Source organism: Balaenoptera physalus (genome assembly GCF_965194825.1).
Source record: "Balaenoptera physalus genome assembly, chromosome: 17".
In the NCBI taxonomy this organism is placed as follows: Eukaryota; Metazoa; Chordata; class Mammalia; order Artiodactyla; family Balaenopteridae; genus Balaenoptera; species Balaenoptera physalus.
The window spans coordinates 65,178,692-65,193,598 of NC_138895.1; the positions used below are offsets into that span (position 1 = coordinate 65,178,692).

At 46.4% G+C, this 14,907-nt stretch overlaps 1 protein-coding gene across 2 annotated transcripts in view; it reads right to left on the reverse strand.

Moving 5' to 3' along the window:
* EXT1 (exostosin glycosyltransferase 1) overlaps positions 1-9,813 on the reverse strand; it is a 289,714-nt gene extending 279,901 nt beyond the window's left edge. The window contains exon 1 of one of the 2 annotated variants that reach the window (XM_082433199.1): positions 8,110-9,813. In XM_082433199.1, the coding sequence (XP_082289325.1) occupies positions 8,110-9,071 (962 nt within the window). In that variant the 5' untranslated portion in view covers positions 9,072-9,813. The remainder of the gene's footprint in view (positions 1-8,109) is intronic. The other variant, XM_082433198.1, reaches the window with a different exon arrangement.
* Positions 9,814-14,907: the final 5,094 nt, after the last annotated feature.

Genomic DNA, 14,907 nt, shown 5'->3' on the forward strand with positions numbered 1-14,907 from the left:
GAGCAGTTATTTCTGTGGCTTAGTAAAGAGCCAAGTTATGAAACTAAGCAAACCTCTGTGGTTGATTAGAAAATGGCAGCAAGATGGTTTTTAATAAACACCACCACCTTGTAGAGCACATCAGCGTTTAAGAGGTTTCGCATTACAAGCAGTTACGCACTCCACCTCCTTTCAATCTTTCAACGACCCTGTGAGGTGTTATGATCCCCACTTACAGATGTGGAAAATGAGGCTGAGAGGTTCAGCACCTAGTCCAGGAATGTGTGTGGGTCAGTGACTTCCCTGGTCCAGGGTTATCGCCCTCTCCTAAAGGGCTTCACAGAAGACAAGAGGGTACACAAACCGAGGAAATGTTTCTCCACAAATCTTATCGCTGCTCAAAGCAATTACAATGGGAAGAAAGTCTAACTAGGCGTAAACGGTTTGGTTCACTTTGTTTTCTGTCTTGGTTTTTTTTTTATTTGTTTTTCTTTTTCTTTTTTTTTTTTTTTTTGGCCACTCAGCGAGGCTTGGGGGACTTTAGTTCCCAGACCAGGGATTGAACCCGGGCCCTCGGCAGTGAAAGCGCCAGGGAATTCCTTCTGTCTTGGTTTTTAAATCACTTAGAATTGTGCCTCGTTTGCACTTAGAATCCCAGACCTGACCTGGATGCCCCAGAGGTAAAGCCACTTGTCTCAATTCACCTCCAAAGGACCAAAGACTCAACAGCCAAAGAGAAAAGAGAGAAGGGCTTTGAGCAGCTGACACAATTAACTTAAAAAACTGACACCTACCCAGGTTAGGCCCACAGATTCTGAGATTCCAAGAGAGGCTGTAGAACGCACAGAGGAAGCAGTCTTCTCAGTAAAGAGACACACGGAGGTTTCTGGCTCCAGCAAAAATGAAACTTCAAAGGGAACAGAGCTGTGGGAGCTTCAAAGACCCCCTCCCCCGCCCACCCCCGCCGCAGGACCAATTAACACCTACAGATGTTTATCTAAGCAGTCATTTCATGCCGGCTATGTCGCTAAATGGGCGCTCAAACTCACCTCAAAAATTGCTATTCCTCCAAAACGGATTGGGGGGTGGGGGGCGTCAGGAGAGAGGAAGTGCTGTGTTCTCTGAGAGAGAGACCTTAGTCCAGAAGAAAACAAATCCTCAGTACAGTGAAATTCATCACAGACTTATGTATAATAAAAGAAAAGATGGGAAACAAATCTCTTACTAAGAAAATGCAAATCAACTACGGTACAGCCATAAGTTACTAAAAAGAACCGTGCAGCCATTAAAAATCCTACTTTAGTATTTTAATAGGATTTGCCTCTTTAGTAGGAGAGGAAGAGGCTCTGAGATAATGTTAAGAAAAAAGCAACATGCAAAAATACATTTAAAGTCGGACTTTAACTTTATAAAACCAACAGACTAGAACGGCCAGGAGTTTGTTTTGTTCACTCCCAGCTCCAACACCTATGTGTCTGGCACAAACAAGACACGTAAGGAAAATGTGTCGAATTCATTATTTACTATTAATTAAATAATAATTAACATAGCTATACAAGGTACTTGGATATGCAGACATGGAATGACATCATCACTCGCAGAGGTGTCTATGTGGGTTATAACAGGCCAACTACTGAAGTTTAATAATAGTGGTTAGCTCTCATTGTCGGGACTAGAGAAGACATTTATTTTCATATTCATCTCTTTTGCATTTTCCTAATATTCTGCAGAGGCTCTGTACAATTTTTATAATATTTTAACCACTGTTTTTCTACAGGGAGCCTCAGGGCCTAGCAGCAGTGGTGTGCTACACTCCAGAAACCTGGCCCGTTTTGTCAGAAATGGAATCTTCCAGTGGGTCTCCCATTTCTACAGGGTCACACCTTATACCTGGGGCAACGGTCACTCCTGCACCACCTCATGGGTTCACTGACACCTAGTACAGGGCAAACCCTGCAAGGTGCTAGCAGGAGGGCAAAGGTCACACATGATTCACTTCCTCACTTTTCTGAGAAGAGCTCTAGGGGAAAATGAAAGGCAGAATCTACATTGTCAAAGCTATAAGCTGAAGGAGTTCGATGCTTAAGTGTCAACTCAGGGCCGTCTTAATCACATCTCTTAGCCAGATTTTTTCCTTGGGAAGCATGTTTATAAAGGAAAGCAGTAGGGGAAAAAAAAAAGATACGACATACAAACACCCAAATCACACTAAACTCACTGATACAAAACTGTGAACAGATAGAAATTTTGCTTGATCCTTTAAGGTGATAACATTTTTTAGAGGAAAGAGCGTTGTCTTCGACATCCAAGATGCCTGGTTTGAACACCACCATTTCCTCACCAGATGTGACCATGGCTCCTAACTTTACCCTCTCGCGGCCTGCACTCCTATCTGTAAAGTGGGGATTTTACACACTGTTGTCGAAAGGCTTAAATGAGCTAATAAAGGCGACTTCAGATAAGACACTGGACAAATATCTTGCAGTTTTGAGGGAGCCCCTGTGCATTAAAGGAACTTGGGCACAGACGGAAGAGCTTTGAAGGAAAACCAATCAGTCATTAAGCTCATGGTGTTCACGTCCAAACACGAACACTCTCAGGAGACTGCAGTATCTAGTGACCGCTGAGCCTGACGGGTTCCCTCCGAAGAGGCTGTGTGGAAAAGTGACAGTCATGAGGGAGCAGCGGGCCTCAGAGAAATGAGAGGAATGGGAACCAGAAAACCTGGACTGTAGCCTCCATTCAGCTACTTATAAGCTGTGCAGCCTTGACAATCCACCTCACCAGAGCTGGCCTCAGCTTACAAACCTGTAAAATGGCCTGACGAGACACCTGGCAAGGTGGCTGTGAGCAGAGCAGCCGGGCCCTATCAAGCACAACCTTTGGTGTGACCTTAGTGTACTCAAGGTCATTGTCAGCAGGTGTTTCTAACAGCGGGTTCTGGGGAGGAACATCCACAGGCCTTTGGACAAAGAGAACAAGCACCACCTGAGGGCGTGACAGCTCCCCTTTTGCCAAGTCGGTGCCACCCAAAGCTGCTGTCACAGTCAGGGGGGCCAATGGTGGCCTCCCACTGGTGAGGCCCACCCAAGCCTTCGTAGCAAGCCATCCTCTGAAGGACAAAATCCCACAGGCTCCCAGCTCAGGTCACAGATTCCACTTTCAACCGTCATTTTTTGAACTAGACTCAATCAACTTGCCAATGTCCCTAGAAGTAGCCCACAAAACCTCAACCTTTAGGGATTCCTTGGTGAGGCTCTCAGGAGCCCTCCAGAAAGCAAGTTCAGAGAAGGTGAGAAACATGGGGGCGGGAGGGGCACAGAAAGAATTAGAACCTCAGTGCAAGAAGACACAATTGCTAACTTCAAAATTCATCTAGGGCTGGCCCTAGCTTTATTTTAAAACTGTGCTTGGGCTTCCCTGGTGGTGCAGTGGTTAAGAATCCGCCTGCCAGTGCAGGGGACACAGGTTCAAGCCCTGGTCCGGGAAGATCCCACATGCCGCGGAGCAACTAAGCCCGTGCGCCACAACTACTGAGCCTGCGCTCTAGAGCCCACGAGCCACAACTACTGAAGCCTGCATGCCACAACTACTGAAGCCCGTGCGCCTAGAGTCTGTGCTCCTCAACAAGAGAAGCCACCACAATGAGAAGCCCGCGCACCGCAACGAAGAGTAGCCCCCGCTCGCTGCAACTAGAGAAAGCCCACGCACAGCCACGAAGACCCAACGCAGCCATAAATAAATAAATGAAAAAAAAAAAACAGCACACGTGTGTTAAAAAAACAAAAAAACAAAACTGTGCTTATGTGGTTTATTTTAGAAATGCTTTTGTGCTATCATACACCTGTGGGGAAAAAGGTGCTAATATCTTACATTTAAAACCTGAGAAGTACAATTTCCAACTTTCATTTCCTCCAAGGTTCCCTGTTGGATCACGAACTCGCTCAAGGTGTCTGGGAATATAGTTCGGGAAAATGGGGAATCAATACATCATCATTTACTTGTGCACATTTTCTTTTTGCTATAAATGCATTTGAATTCAGCTTATCATTCAGTGAATTCACAGCCTATTCCCAAAATTCACTGGGGCCAAACTGAAAAGTCCCCAAAACTCCTACTTAGACTAAACAGCACCGGGGACCTCCACCTTAGTTGGCAATGAAAAGAAATATGTAAGCCCTAGAGCAAAAGTTCTCAAGTCTGAAGATGCCCTTAGTAGCGGCTGTGTGTCAACCCCTAAAACTAGATGACAAATTATGCATGTATGTGCTTTCTTTTTTCACAAAGTTGGTCCAAAGTCTTTATCAGCTTCCCAAATGATTCCAAGAGAAATCCCATAAGAAACACCATCAATAAGGACCTTCCAGTGGCTGGAGAGCTTTCAGGTGTGTCCGTAATTAAAGATGGAATACTGTAGGTCAAGGAGAAAAAGTCAGAAGGCCTGCTTTCTAGGGCTACCCCTGCTACTAAACAGTTTTCTGACCTTAAGCAAATCCCTTTAACAGTCTACCCCTCAGTTTCCACGTCTGTAAAATGAGGATGTCTGGAAGTTGTATGATCACTTACCTTCAAGACCCTTAAGAACACCAGGATTGTGAGGTACACCTTCAACAAACACAGAAGGTGTCCAAAAGGCCTGCACAGAATCCTGCCTGTTCCCAGAAGAGCTGCTTAAAATATTCTCCACCGCTTTCCTCAAAGGGGTCAAAGATAGAAGCCACCTCTCATTTCCTTCTTTTTCTTCTATTTCAGAGAGCCAAATTTGAAGTTTCACAATAATGCCCTTTGAAGGGATCTGCACTATGAAGTTCATGCAAAAATACAGTAATTCTGTAAGGGTGCATAAGAAGCTCAAAAGATGTAAAGTAGAATTTCTCTAAAGCCTCATTACAAACCATGTAATCACTGCAGCAACTTATTTTAGCCAGTGTCATCTACATCTGTTAATATATGTAACTGATGAAAATTAATTACGGGTGTCATAAAAATGGATGTTTTAATATAATCCTGGAAGTCTGGGTCAAAAATATTGCTCTATTACAAGAGAAAAGTCTTTTCCTTCATTCCATGCAGTTCTCCTATACCTTTAGTAGTAACTGTCTGTTTTTCACAAAAGTGAAGTTGAAACAGAAGTCCTCAACTAAACATTTATTGTCACATAAGGCTAAATTTCGCTAAAAGCAACTTTTTTTTTAGTTGATACACTTGTACATATTCTATAGTATCCTAACTTGACCATGATACCATAAATTTTCAATCTAATTATCAGACCCCCTAAGTCCAAAGCAAGGTTATATGTGGTTGTTTGTGGCAGCAAATTAAACTGAAGACTTTTCATAGGCACTTGCTAATAAAGAAAAGTAGATGAAAACTGATCCTGTTTTTATAAGCCATTATCAAATGAACGCTTAGAGAACCCTAAAGCAGTCAAAAACGCATTCCACCAAAGGATAAACTAAGGTTCAAGGTGATGAATCAAAAGTCACACCATGAGACAGTATAAGAAGTCAAACTTAGATGACTTCTATAGACCTAACTGCAACATCCTCCTCTAAAACCCTGGGAAGAGATTAGCATTTGATTGAAGGAGTTCTGCGTCTGACACACGCACAGCTGACTTACAGAAAACATCAGTATAAATAGCAAAGTACAACAGTTGTGCTTACTTCAGAGCACAAGACAGGTTGCCTGCTATGTGAGCATTCTCACCACATTTCAGAGCTCATTCATTCTTCATATCTTCCAAAGTCAACCGCAGAGGCAAACATGTTTGCAAGCACCATTTCTCAGAGATAAAGCGTTCAGATAACCCAGTGAGAGGAAGGAGTTAAAACTCCAGGTGAAGCAGGCCGATTAATATAAACGTTCTGCAACACCATCCCGTCCCATGAAACAAGGTTAGAGCTGGAAAGTATGCAAAAAAGGAATGAAGAAAATCCAGAAGTGACTCTGAAAGAAATCCCTGCTCAGGAGAAAGAGGCAACTTGCTTTCCTCACTAAATGCCACTCTTTAGATGAGACTCAGTCCTGAGGGCCTGACCCCTTGTGGTCTTTAAACATAAACCAAAACAAGGGCGTGGGTGTCTGATTTCTTGATACAACGACAAAGAGGTCAAAAATTAGTGAAATTTAATTAGCAAAAATTAAAGTTTCTTGGAAACCAACCCCTCCTTCCCTTATTGCCAAAAATCTCTAGAAAAACCTTCTGCAGAGAATGTAGACGATTTATTTTGGGACTAGGAGAGTAAAGCAGATGTGACTGTTGTATCGGATTGAGGGTGTTTCCCAAATAAACGTATAATTCAAATTTCTTAAGATCTCCCCTCCAGCTCCTTTAGAGGAATGAAGACCATCATGATCCTTCTACAAAATTCGGTGAAACTGCTTGAGAAGACACTGAAAGGTCAGACTTCATCTCGAGTTACTCCACCATAAACCAGACAAAGAAATTCCTCAAAGGCTATGAGCATTTTTTTCTTACAAGCACCCACAGGAATAGGTCAATGTAAATGTCGTGTAAACAAAGCGTTCATTACTAACCACAGTTTGTTTCTTTTGTGAGAAAATTTTAATCCATGGCAACAGCACCCAACATTCACACGTAACTGCCCCCGAAGCAGAGGAAAATTTAGATTCATAATTGACCCTACAGCCTCGGGCTTTGCTTATGCTCGAAAAGCAAGAGGCGTTGGGGTTTGGGGAATCCCAGTGTTTGATACTTTCTCCTTCACTGTCTACGATCAAGTACAGGAGGACTTGAATTTCCCTTCCAATCACTCCTACAGAGGCCCGAGTGTCTGAGGAAATCCACAGACAACAATCAAACCTTTCATTTCAGGGTCCTTTCGCCACCATGCCCCTTCCTGTTCCAATCAGGTCTGCAAAGCGTTTCCCCTATTCTGCATTTCATGAATCAATTGCAAAACCCGCCAACCTCTGCCAGTTCCTCTTGTACTCAGCTGAGAGATTCCCCTTCCTCCCTGGGTAGCACAAGGCTGCTCTGGTTTTTAACTGGCGTAACGTGGAAAGGCACTGTAGGAGCTCACTAACTCTTTCACAGCCAGACAGAAGTGAGAGAGTCTGGGGCTCCCACCCCATCGACGAGGAAACGGACCCTCCAAGCTCAGGTTAAAGCCGATTCGCAGAAACTAGTTTTGACCCCAAGCCCAGTGTGTCAGTTACTGTCACTGGGAAGGAAAAGGAAGAGTGAGAAGGTCTACAAAGTCCCCAACTCAGTTACTTAGCAACTGGACAAAACTTGCTTCACTCCAGAGGGTAAAGAGGCATCTCACAGCCCATTCAGAGAGTAACAGTCTCCGATTTACATGCAAATCGATAAAGACAAAAGGGAATGGGAAATCTAAATTAGCAACTGGAGTTTACAGCAGAGGGGCTGAGGCCCAGATTTTTTAAAAACAGCTTCTCCTAGAGAGGCAGGATATATACATGCCAACAAACACACATGAATGAATGAATGCATGCATGCACGCATGCAAGATCACAGGCCCTAACCAGTTTACAGTCTCCCTTCATAGAAGTCAATGCCATCTGGGAGTAGGGAAGAGGCAGGCACAGAAAGTTTAGTAGCTGAAATTAAAGGACTTCCACTGCTAACACAAATTTAAGGTTTGCGGAAAGATGACAATTGAGGGGTGGGAAAATTCCGCGGAAAGCTGCTCCCCCTGCTCGTGAGAAAAGCAAATAAAGCATCAATCTTGGGGTAAGGTCCCCAGACTGTGAGTGGATTCAGAGCCTCTCGGGTCCCTAGACCCTCTCACAAACACCCTCCTGGATCCACTGGTGAAGTGCAGTTTCCAAACTTGGATCAAACCCACACCCTTCATAGAACACACATCACCCTGAAGGCTTTCCAAGCAAGAGGGAAACATGGTCACCTACTTGGCCCAGGAAAGTGCTCCAGGATTTTCCCTTAGCCCAAGGAGCTCAAACTCTGGGTCCTCAGCTCCAAGCTACACACCAGAAGCAGGCTGCTCAGTCCCAGGCTCAGAGCAAAAGGAAAAGGACCCGAGGGGGGTCCCCTGCCCCACCCCCATCTCCCAACTTCACACCTGGACCAGGTGGGCAGGGCCCAGGGCTGAGCCGCTGAGGCCCATCAGCTAAGCCACTTACTTCTCATACTCAGTGTTGTCTCTGTCACAGCGAGAATCCTTGTGCTTTTGCCAGTCTTTGCCATGCTTGCAGGTGGTGAGAAGCAAGACGTCTTCCCCGTTATGGACGTGATATAAGGCATTCCTGGTGTCTGACCCTATCCCTGTCAGGTACCTCTTCCCCTTGAAGACTAGCATGTACTTCCTGAGAGGAGGGATAGTGTTAAACTTCAAAAACCCCCTCTCCCCTCCTGTCCTGGGATGATCCTTAGAAAAGAGGGGAATAGAAACATCAAAGTTGGGTCGGAAGTTTTCAGTACTGATGCTGGCTTTGGCCAGCATCGCCTGGCCGATGTCAAACCCCACATCCTCGGTGTAGTCAGGCCAAGTGCCAGAATATAAATTAAAAATTAAATGATTCCTACCACTGTTCCACAAGTGGAGACTCTGCACTTTGGATCTCAAATTGTGCACATACTGAGGTGACAACTGGTCTCTGTCTAAAGTATCCAGACTCAGGACAAAGAGGCACGCCTGGCTGGGGTCCGAGGTGTAGAACCTGGAGCCCTCGATGGCCGCTAGAATGTTTTGGTAACTTTCGGCGATTTTCTCCCCTTTTTGCTGCGGGTATACGTAGACTTTGAAGCCGTTTTTCTTGCAAAGGGTGAAATCGAAGCAGGACTCCATGCGGCACTTCTTGCCTTTGTAGATGCTCGAGTTGGCGTCTCGCTTCTGCCGTGGGGAAATGTGCACACTGGAATCCTCGTTTTCCAATTGATCCCAAGGAACGAAGGGGCGCAGAGCGTCCGGGAAGCGGGGCCAGAAATGATCCGGACTCGGGTGGTGCAAGCCATTCCGACGGCTGTGCTCTTCTCTCCGGCTGTGGCTTCTCGATGCCCTAAACTGCAAGCCTCCGAAATAAAACAAAAGGGCGAGACAAGAGCCAGCTGAGAGCAGGATGAAATAGCGTTTTTTGGCCTGCATGTGTCCTGTCTGGGTCAAGAGGATTGTAAATAAACACAAGAATCACCCAAGTTTCCCAATCAACACTTTCAGCTCCAGTCCGCCATCTTCCCGCCTGTAAAGACTTCAAACTCTCCGCTCCCACCTTCTCTGGATGCCTTTCCCCAAGCCGTGGACTGATCCAGCGCATGTGGGCGATTTCTTTAACTTTCTCCCCTTCGGTCTTTCATCTTTGAATTGCACAATAGACGGGAGAGAGCGGGGCTGAATATTTCGCACCCAGGGCGGGCGAGCAGCGGACTGTAATTCTCTTGCATGCAACAAGACGGAGGAAAAGAAAGAGAGGGGGGAAAAAAAGCTCCCGATGCCCAATCAATGACAAGACGAAGTGATTTCCTTGCCTCTCGGATTCCTCTCTGCGCCGTGGAAAACGAGCCCCGGGAAAGCAACTTCAACTCATCCACACTCCGGGGCAGAGCACTCCGGTTCCAACAAGTCAGCCGATCTCCGGGTTCAGCCGGCTAGTGCATCTTGCAGCTGGGGCGCCGTAACCTCACAAATCCCTGCATCTCTCTTTATTCCCTTCTGCAGCGGCTCCGAGACTCCGGCGGTGTTTACTCCTGCGCTCGCGGGGCCGGCCCCCGGGACGCGCGGCGGCCCGGCAGAAGGCGGCGGCGCTGGGTGACGGCGGCGGCGCGTCCTCCCCGCGGGCAGTGCCGGCCCCGAGCGGCGCTTCCCAGGCCCCCGCGCGGTTGCTGCCGACCGCCGCGTTCGGTCGCCGAATGTTACCCGGTTCTGAATGTTACACTTACACATTCCATTCCCGACACGACAGCGCTGACCTCATCCATCCACGCAGCCCGCGCTGCCATTGGCCGAGCGTCACGTCCGGGGGGGGCGGTGCTTCCGCTGCGCCCATTCATAACCCCCGGCCACCGGCAGAGGCGCCGGCGCGGCGCGGGGGGTGCGGGCGGTGCGCGGACCCCGGGGCGCTTCTGCCGGGGCCCGGCGGGCGGAGCGAGGGGAGGCCCAGTGCGAGCCCCGTGGCCCCTCGGCTCGTCCCGGCCGGGACCCCGGCCTGGGCCGCACCGCCTCCTGCTGCTGCGCCGGGAACCAGCATCTCCCAGAGACGCCCGCTGGCGCGCGGCGGCTGGAGAACCGGGGAACCGGGGACTGGCCGGCGCTTCCCGGGCCCCGCTGCTCCTGCTGCCCCGGGCGCCCTCGAGAATACCGTCTCCTCGGCTGCTTGTCGGCAACGCCTCCCCGAGCGGGCGGCTGGGAGTGTTCGGGTTCCTGGAGAAGGATACTCGAAAATTGGAGCAGTGGGGCGAGCCCAAGGGATGCGGGAGGAAAGAAAGACTTCATAGAAAGCGACCGCGGACCTTACGGATGCCTCTCCCCGCCCATCTTCGACTCTCTGAGGCCCCAAATTTTTCCTTTTTACAAAGCATTAAAACAGGTCCCTTATTCCATACATAGACCATCCTTTTTTTTTTTTTTCTCTCTTTCCCCAAGGAGACACCCCAAGCCCCAAGAATAAAGAGGAAATATTACAATCAAGAGGAATCATTACAATCCTTCATGTCTGTCGGTGCCCTAAGAGAAGACACCTATCCCAAATCCTCAATAACTTTCCGCGCATCCTTCCCTCGCTTCCCGAAGCCCCTTGTCTGTTCTGTAGAAAGCTTCCAAGAGATCAAATACAGCGGAAGAAAAGAGATTTTCTAATAGCTGAGGAGAGCCCTGTTAATTTAAGCTTTTCCCCTCACATAGTGATGTTATTCTCTTTTGCGCGTGGTGGGGTGGTGGTTTTTAAGGAGCTGTCTCTGAGGGATGGATGACTAGTAGAACTGCCAGCTGTCCCAGCTGTAGATGAGAAACTTGAGGCAGGAAATGACCTTCTTTACCATTAGTACAAGATGGTTGGTCCACCCTTCAACTGCCCTACCACACCCCAGCCCCAAGCTCCCCTCAGGGAGCCTCACTGGACAAATCAGATAAAGAGCTGGAGTCCCTCTAAAGGTCTTCCAAGACCACAAAGATGTGCTCACTCCCAAACAGTATTTCTGGTCCAAACCAAGCTCTCTGGCCTCAGAGCCTGAATTCTGCTCTACAGAGAACACCACCCACCCTCTTCCCCAGCCTAAGTCACAGGGGCCTAGCCAAGCTGGACAAACAGTTGCCTAGGGCAGCAAGCTGTTTAGTGATTGTTTATTATGGGAGTGACTGAGAGCGAGGGACAGACACTTCCCAGCTCTCCCCAGGCTGCAAAAACCTCCAGTGGGTGTGGACAAAGGGCATGGTTATAACAAGGCAGGGTGAAATGATCAAGCGGAAAATTTTAGACATTTGTTGTTTCAGATTTGTTTTTAATAAAGGGGAGAAGGGGCCTGGGTGGGACATCACTGTACATTCCTGAAGTCTCTCCCTATCTCTGGCCTGCCAAAGATGAGGTAGCTTTTCCAGATTTGACTTGTACCCCCTGCACAATTTGGACAGGCCTGGGACAGAGATGAGATTTCAGTCATCTTCCACATGCAATGACAATGATGCAGATAAATGCAGTGATTGAAACCACATGTGACCCAGGGCTCCCCCGCAGCCTGGGGTGCTGAGAGCAGCCATGCAAGGCAGGGATCCTTCTGTTGAGATCAGGGTGCAGATTTTCTCAGCCCTATGGAATGGGGCTGTAGGGATTGCAGCCCCTCTATATCCTGACAGTGGTCCTGTGTGATCTTAGTGGGAGCCAGCTACTGCCCTTGCTCTTTTGCATCTCTTTCTGCTTTGACACATTTTTTCTTGTCTTGCCTAACCATTACTGATTCCCTCATCCCACGCCCCAGGGATACCCAGCCCTACTGTCACATTCCATAGTGGTATATACTGTGAGAAAAACTTTGGTACTGAAAATGAGAGAAAATTTGGATTCAGACCCCAGATCTGTCATTTACTAGTGCCTTGGGCATGTGGTTTAATCTCACTGAATTTCAGTTTCTCGTTTAAAAAGTCATAATAATAATATTTTTCTGAATCTGGAAACTGTAAATTGCTCTACATGTGTAACATTTTTTGCCTAAGTTCCACATTTCAAAAACCAACTGGAATCTTAAGTAGCCCCTTATGGAAAAGAATCTTAAAAAAAAAAAAAAAAAGTGGGTATACGTATATGTATAACTAATTCACTTTGCTGTACACCTGAAACTAACACAACATTGTAAATCAACTATACTCCAATAAAAATTTTTTTTAAAAATCATCTTATCCACAAATCCCCAACATGCCTCAACAAAATGAATGCCCCTTTTCTCTATTACCCTGCCCATTTATTCATTCTTCTATTACTGCCTTTATTGCATTAGAATTATTATTTATATGTCTATCCCTCATCTAAACTATGAACTCAACAGAAGTATGATCTGTATGTCTTATTCAGATTTTTGTCCCGAGCACCTAACCTGACGCCTGGAACAAAGTAGATGCTTCAATAAATGTGATTGCAAACATGGGGGGGAAAAAAAAAAAGTAGCCCCCTATGATGGCATCATATTGCATCTCCCTCGGTTTTATTTTCTCCCTAGCGCTTCTCATTAGCTGAAATCCTTTGTTTGTTTGTTTGCTGTCTGTATTTCTTCACTGTAAAAGGAGCTCCCTGAGAGCAGGAACCCTATCTGTCTTTCTCACTCCTGAATCCCCAAAGCCTACGGTAGTTCTGGCACTTAGGTGGCGCTCAGTCACTGATTTGAATGATGAATAAATTACTAAAATTCTACTTCACCTCAGCACTTGAACATGCTTGAAGAGAAAGGCCTCCATCGTAGTCTCTCAAAGCAGGACTGAGTCTCTTGTTCAAGGTAGAACTATTACAAACCAGGAATATCTTAACATAAGGCAAATCAGTCCATCGTAAATCCTTTAACAACGTATGTCAGATCATGTAATTCCTCTGGTCAAAGCCCTCAAGGGATCCCTATCTCAGAATATGAGCCAAAGCCCTCACGAGGCCCTGTAAGGTCCTACAGGATCTTCCCTAACTGCCCCCACCTCTACTCACCAGACCCCTTTCACCTCATTTCCTGCCAATAACTCTCTCCCTCCATCCCAATCTACTCACTCTTCTCCAACTAGGCTGGTTTCCTTGCTGTTTCTCATACATGCCAAATGTGCCCCTGCCTCAGGGCCTTTGCACACGCTCATCTCGGCTAGTATGCACCCCGGTATCCACACTACATACTCCCCCCCTTTTTATAAGTCTCTTCTTGATACCACCTTACAACTGAGGCCACCTTTGACCTTCCTAAATAAAGTAGCAACTCCTCCCCAGTTTTCCTATCTCCTCAATTGCTTTTTTATCCTTAACACTAATCGACACCTGTATACTATATATTGACTTGTCAATTTATCATTTACCTGTTGCATCTAGAATGTGAGCTCCATGAGGCAAGGACATGGATTTTTAGTTCACTGCTATATCCCCAGCACCTATAACAGGGCCCATCACTAAATAAGTATTTGTTGAGCTATTAATTATTTGATCCCATTGTCTGTAGGGCAAATGGAGAATATTCAAGGCTAGAGTTGTAGTATCACACACACACACACACACACACACACACACACACACACACACACAAAGCTAAAGCTATCCCAGTGATTCAAGCCTTGCTTAATTTCCTCTTTCAGGAGTAATTTTTCCCCAGGGCTGACTAAAGACCTGAAAGCAGCATGGCACACATGAAACCCAGAAGATGTGGATTCTCATCTTGGCTCTGCCACTTACTTTATAACCTTGAATGAGCCACTTCTCCCTAAGTTTTGGATGCTTATTGATAAAATCAATAGTAACTGTAATATAATGTATATTGTGCTCAGTTCACTGGGTTACTGTGAGAATCAAATGAGTACAAACGGATAATGGATGAGAAAGCCCTTGGCAGTCCACGATGCATAAGGCAAATGTAAGATTTGATTGTCACACTCTTGGACAATTATGGACACTGGTGCATGAGATCATGTTTGCAAGTCAACAGCATTACATACACGAAATATCACCCACCAAACACTCAACAGTTTCCAGATGCTTTAGAGACTCTGGAATGGTCACTGACTATTATAAGCAAACGGGGAAAGGGAAGAAGGGAAACTCACCAATGGACAAAAAGCAAAGAAGACTTTTTTGGTAATGTATGAGGTACAAATGCTTTTCAAGGGTCTATAATTATATCTGCTGTAGGAAAAAATAATTGACTCCAAAATGTAAAAACAAACTAAAATATTGAAATTTAAAAATGCTTAAATTCTCTAAAATGTAACTTTAGGTTGACTGTCAAGGCAACCCAATTGTCATAAAGTTATACATAATTTTTATTTGACGTAGGCACATTTTAATGTTTTGGTGATGTGTGCTGGGTGGGGGTCTCTAACAGTAAACGTTCCAGGTTCCCAGAAAGGTTGGGAAACTCTGCTGGGTATGTGCTGAGTGGTTATAGGAGGTGGGAAAAGACAAGCAGGCCAAGGAAAATTAGGGCATCGTGGAGGAGTGGAGAGATTCTCAGCCAGGACGGGAGCCCGGGGTCCAGTTCCTTCTCTGCCTGGAACTCAAGGAAACCCAGAGCTGGTGGTTTCTGAATGCCAGGCCTTAAGTGTTTCATCTGAAAAACACAGAGCAGGACTTGGTGATACCTTTCCACTTGAAACAGTCAAGGCTGCCCTGTGTAGACCAAGGGGGTAGAAGAGAGAGGGGAGTTGCTTAGGAGGGAGGAAGGGGGAACTCCACTGAGAAGGGAAGGAAAAATGGAGTGGAAGTGAGAGGCTCTTTCAGGCCTCCCGCCACCTGCCCGGCAGGGCAGCCAAGCAGGAA